The sequence below is a fragment of the Poecilia reticulata genome, linkage group LG2 (assembly GCF_000633615.1).
Source record: "Poecilia reticulata strain Guanapo linkage group LG2, Guppy_female_1.0+MT, whole genome shotgun sequence".
In the NCBI taxonomy this organism is placed as follows: Eukaryota; Metazoa; Chordata; class Actinopteri; order Cyprinodontiformes; family Poeciliidae; genus Poecilia; species Poecilia reticulata.
Window position 1 is genome coordinate 30,707,286 of NC_024332.1, and position 4,206 is coordinate 30,711,491.

Consider the following 4,206-nt stretch of genomic DNA (forward strand, 5'->3'; position numbering starts at 1 on the left):
TTTATTGTAATGGATCCTGTATTTGCCTTTGAATGTTAAGTTTTATACTTGAATTTTTTTGGCAATGTTGAGAGGTTTTATTTTGACTCTTTGCATCATTTAGCCTCTTCAGAGCCTTCATGTGTTATCAGTCTGTTAAAGATAGTATTACCGATAGCAGTACAATTTGCAGAATGCCTGTTTTGTTTATAGTTTTCTTCTTGGAAAAAGTTATTAAAAACAAGTTTTTGTCTAAATTAAGGTGAATTCATGGTCCCTTTATCCACATAATGTAACCAGTAGTGTTTATGATAAAAATAATAATAATGATAATTATGTGATCGGTATCGGTGATCGGCCCTCATGGGTGATCGGAATCGGTATCGGCAGGAAAAAACCTGATCGGCACATCTCTAAAATAAACCATATTTTAACTATTCCAAAGTAAAGAAAACACGACAAGCTGTTTAATCATTATTTGTGTTTGTAGGACTAAAGAAAATYTCAGCAGTAACTAGTAAATAATAAACAACCACAAAAGCAAAAGAAGTTAACAGAAAATATAAAAACACAATTTGTATAATACTTTTAGCTGTTTATAGAGCTGCAGCTCTACTAGTCCACACCTGGAAGAGATGTTAGAAGAGACCCTTGGCATTTTGGGTCGTACGAGATATAACCATGCCTAAAATTAAAAAGTAACGTCACGTTGAGTTTTAAAGTTAGACCTATGAAAATATAGAAAAAAATAATAAACKGCTTGCTCTAGTTGTTGGCAGATATACAGGTGCTTCAAAAGCTAAAAGAGCCAAATCTGTCCTCATTGTAAACGTGAGGAAAATGYAGGATTCTTTACACATTTGAACAGAAGTAAAGCAACACATGGGGAACAGGCAACRAAGTTTTATTCCATACTCCTAACAACCAGAGAAACTTAAGTCACTGCAACACCTTTTGTGGGATCTTATCAAAAGGGCTGAGAAAGACAGGACTGTGTCAAAAAAAATGTTGTGATGAGGATATCAGTTATGATCAAACCAAATTTTCTATTTATTTCTGTTTATTTTTCATCATCCAAAAAAAAAAGAAAGAAAGAGGGAAATCACTAAGTTTTGCCTTCCTTGATCAATAAATYTATATCAGCTGGAGGCATCAAGGGCACCTGGATGCATCATCCAGGTGGCCAAATATACTATTGACATGCAGAGCTCCAAAATAAATTGGAAGTAAATTAATCTAACCAATTATTAATTGGTGATTAATAATTGCTGGGGTTGTACTGCAACCCCAGCAGCACATGGCGCACATCAGTATTGYAGTGATGGCTGTAACTTGACACATTTTGCATACCTACTTTAAACAGACTTTTTTAGTGTAAAATTTGCAATCATAACCTTTTAAAACATTGGTATACCGCRATACTTGTAACCAATCGATGACAAGTAGTCATCGATTGGTGGATAAAACAGCTAGATTTTCWCACAACTGATACTAAAACGCAGTTGCTTTGTAATGTGGCTTTTTAGTAACAGAAAAMATGCTTMTGAGATGTTATTATTGAATTTTGCCAATATCAGTGACAGGATTTTCTACATMTTTTTCGTTCTTTTTATCATCATGCMATGATGAGGGATCCTAAAACCTTATTTCCTGTTGTCTGTATCTACATAGTAAGCTATTAACTTAGCATTGCAAACAAACGATTGTTTTTTTTTTTTTGTTGCGATTTTGCACTTAGTGATATTGCAATGATTTGATATATTATGCAGCTCTACTTTGAAAAAGCTTATCTAGCTAAATGCCCACCACCAGTTTTGAAGAGCAGCGACTGAGCGACTCACTCCAGCCAACACTGAACCAGATGTAGCAGAGGTGCTGACTTACCACATCAGCTGCAGCACCTCTGTTCACCTCTGACGATGGCGACTCAACCTGAGTGCAGGTCGTTGCTAGCAGGTCGAGGGGAGATGGCTGAGCGTCCTACCCCACAACGGGGCAGTTTAGGGGGAAGAAAGTGGGTGGCCATTAGTCAGGGCCACACAGACAGTGACTCATTGCTTAAGAACGAAATGGACTTCATTGTCCCAATATTGAGCCCCTCAGGCAGCACCTGGGTCCAATCCAGAACCGGTTTAAGCCTTAGGGGAGTTTACAATCTTTCCCAGTATTAATAAAGGAGGCGGGATTCATGAGGAGTGTTGCCTGAGAGGTTCAAACGAGGGTATGAGACCCCCCTCAGTTCCAAGTTTGAAATGTCCGAACTTCAGTACTCATCTCTCGGGTGACAAGACTACACCAAGCGGTCAAAAAAACAAGAGTGAAACCTTACCTGATTGCCCCTGCCTTCATCCTGCTGGATAAAACTGACATGACCGCCGTCCATTTCATCCGGTTTCAGCGGCTGTTCTGGGGCTAGGAGGTGAAAATAAACTGGAKGTTAGCTCTGTAAAACAGCAGCTGTTGCTAATGTTAGCTGTACATACCTGGTAAWTACAAAGRCGGCTTAAAGTGTCGGTGAACAAGTAAGCAAAAACACCATCACGTTAACCGGCATGAAATAGCACTATCATTGAAAAAAACTACTTAACTGCTCAGGTGTACAGCGATGATTAGCTGTATCACAAATGAGCATCACTGCTAGCCCGAGTTAGCTAGTTAGCTTCCGTAGGGTGAAGAATAATAACAAAAACAAACATACCAGTCATTGCGTGACTTGTCTTTAAACGGAAAGTCTTGATAGTCACAAGGTACTGGGCATGTTGAGCTGATTAAACTGATTGCATACGCGCAGAAATAGATGATAACTGACTGATTTATTTCTGTTTTGATTGACGGGCGGTAGGTTACACAAAGGGTGGGGCCTCCACTGTTGACTGCGCCACATACAGGAAGTCCCACCCCTCTACCGAAAGCTGATTGGCTGTTCATTCTCTTCAAACAACTACCATTGGCTACGCTTAATGTCAGTTATTCTTTGTTGGATTCATATGTTCAGCATTCAAGTGTAGGTGGCAGTGAAGATGGAAGTAACTGTTTACCTTTTAGATACGTTCTTCTACCACACATTGTTCATTATTGAAACAAAAAGGAATGCTGAAAAAAGTATAATGCAATTGTACAGAATAATCCTTTCTTAATAAGAAAATTGATCAATATTTGACATGCAAACAAACAAAACACATAGGCACAAAATTTAAACAATAACCCCCCGCCCCCCAAATGAAAGTAGAAGTTATTAGGTTTTGACAAAAATAGGAACTTTACATCCTGAAATTTATTGAGATTGAGCGTGCTTCAGGCGCGGGGCTATGGATGGGGGACTGGGGGCGCGGTGCCGAAGGATTTTCAATTCGTTTTGATGTCTGAGTGCATCTGGAGAAAGTGGGCCCTCTCCTGTTGAGTAAAGCGTATGTAGAATAATATAGAGATGGTCCCCGAGTMAATTATATAGTAGGCTTGCTCAGTCACTGTTTCACTTATGGTTTTCCTGATATTTTCTCCAAGTGTTTTCTGGGTAAAAGACACTAACGAATACGTTCCGTTCAAGAATCAAGAATCACTGATTTTATTTGTGCAGGAAATTCTAGAATCTGTGCAGAGAACAACTACAGAAATACAAACAATTTAATCTGGTTGGTTGGCAGCAGTGCTGGCTGATTTCCCATTGGTAGGCTAAATACTACTTTATTTGGGCTTTGATCAGGTATCAATTACACACACAGGTAGGTACACATCACACATCTTGTGATGTGTGTCACACATTTTCATTTTTAGCTATTCTGTATAAAACCATTGTGCTGTGTTATGGCAAAAGTATTGATAACCCTGGAACTCTATTTCATTTTGCTCTAAGACTTTTGCTGACTTGTTATAGCCGAAAACATGCCAGAGATTGCTCTGTTATAGCTGCGACCTCTGAGTGAACCTGCATGGAAATCTGTTTCCAGAAAGACTGGTCACTGTCTTGAATGTTTTCCCACTTGTGAATAATCTGTCTCACTGCTAAAAGATTGTCTGGGAATTGTTTGCAAATTGCCTTATAACCCCTGCCAGATTGATGTGCAGCAGAAATTGCTTCTCTATGATCGGTGTTGATGTTTTTTCTCCTCAACATTGCGTGAACACAAACCTGCATGCTCGAGTTCAGAAAAGTCTCCACATTTCTTCTATTCCTTGACCATCTTTGATTAGCAGTTCCTAGTGTGCTCTCACTTTTTTTTGATGCAT

At 39.0% G+C, this 4,206-nt stretch overlaps 1 protein-coding gene across 2 annotated transcripts in view; it reads right to left on the reverse strand.

Annotated features, from left to right (window-relative positions):
* sp3a (sp3a transcription factor) overlaps positions 1–2,853 on the reverse strand; it is a 15,270-nt gene extending 12,417 nt beyond the window's left edge. The window contains exons 1-3 of one of the 2 annotated variants that reach the window (XM_008399117.2): positions 2,678–2,853; positions 2,309–2,391; positions 1,864–1,959 (exon numbers count right to left, since the gene is read on the reverse strand). In XM_008399117.2, the coding sequence (XP_008397339.1) occupies positions 1,864–1,959; positions 2,309–2,391; positions 2,678–2,684 (186 nt within the window). In that variant the 5' untranslated portion in view covers positions 2,685–2,853. The remainder of the gene's footprint in view (positions 1–1,863; positions 1,960–2,308; positions 2,392–2,677) is intronic. The other variant, XM_008399127.2, reaches the window with a different exon arrangement.
* Between the last annotated feature and the right edge of the window lie 1,353 nt (positions 2,854–4,206).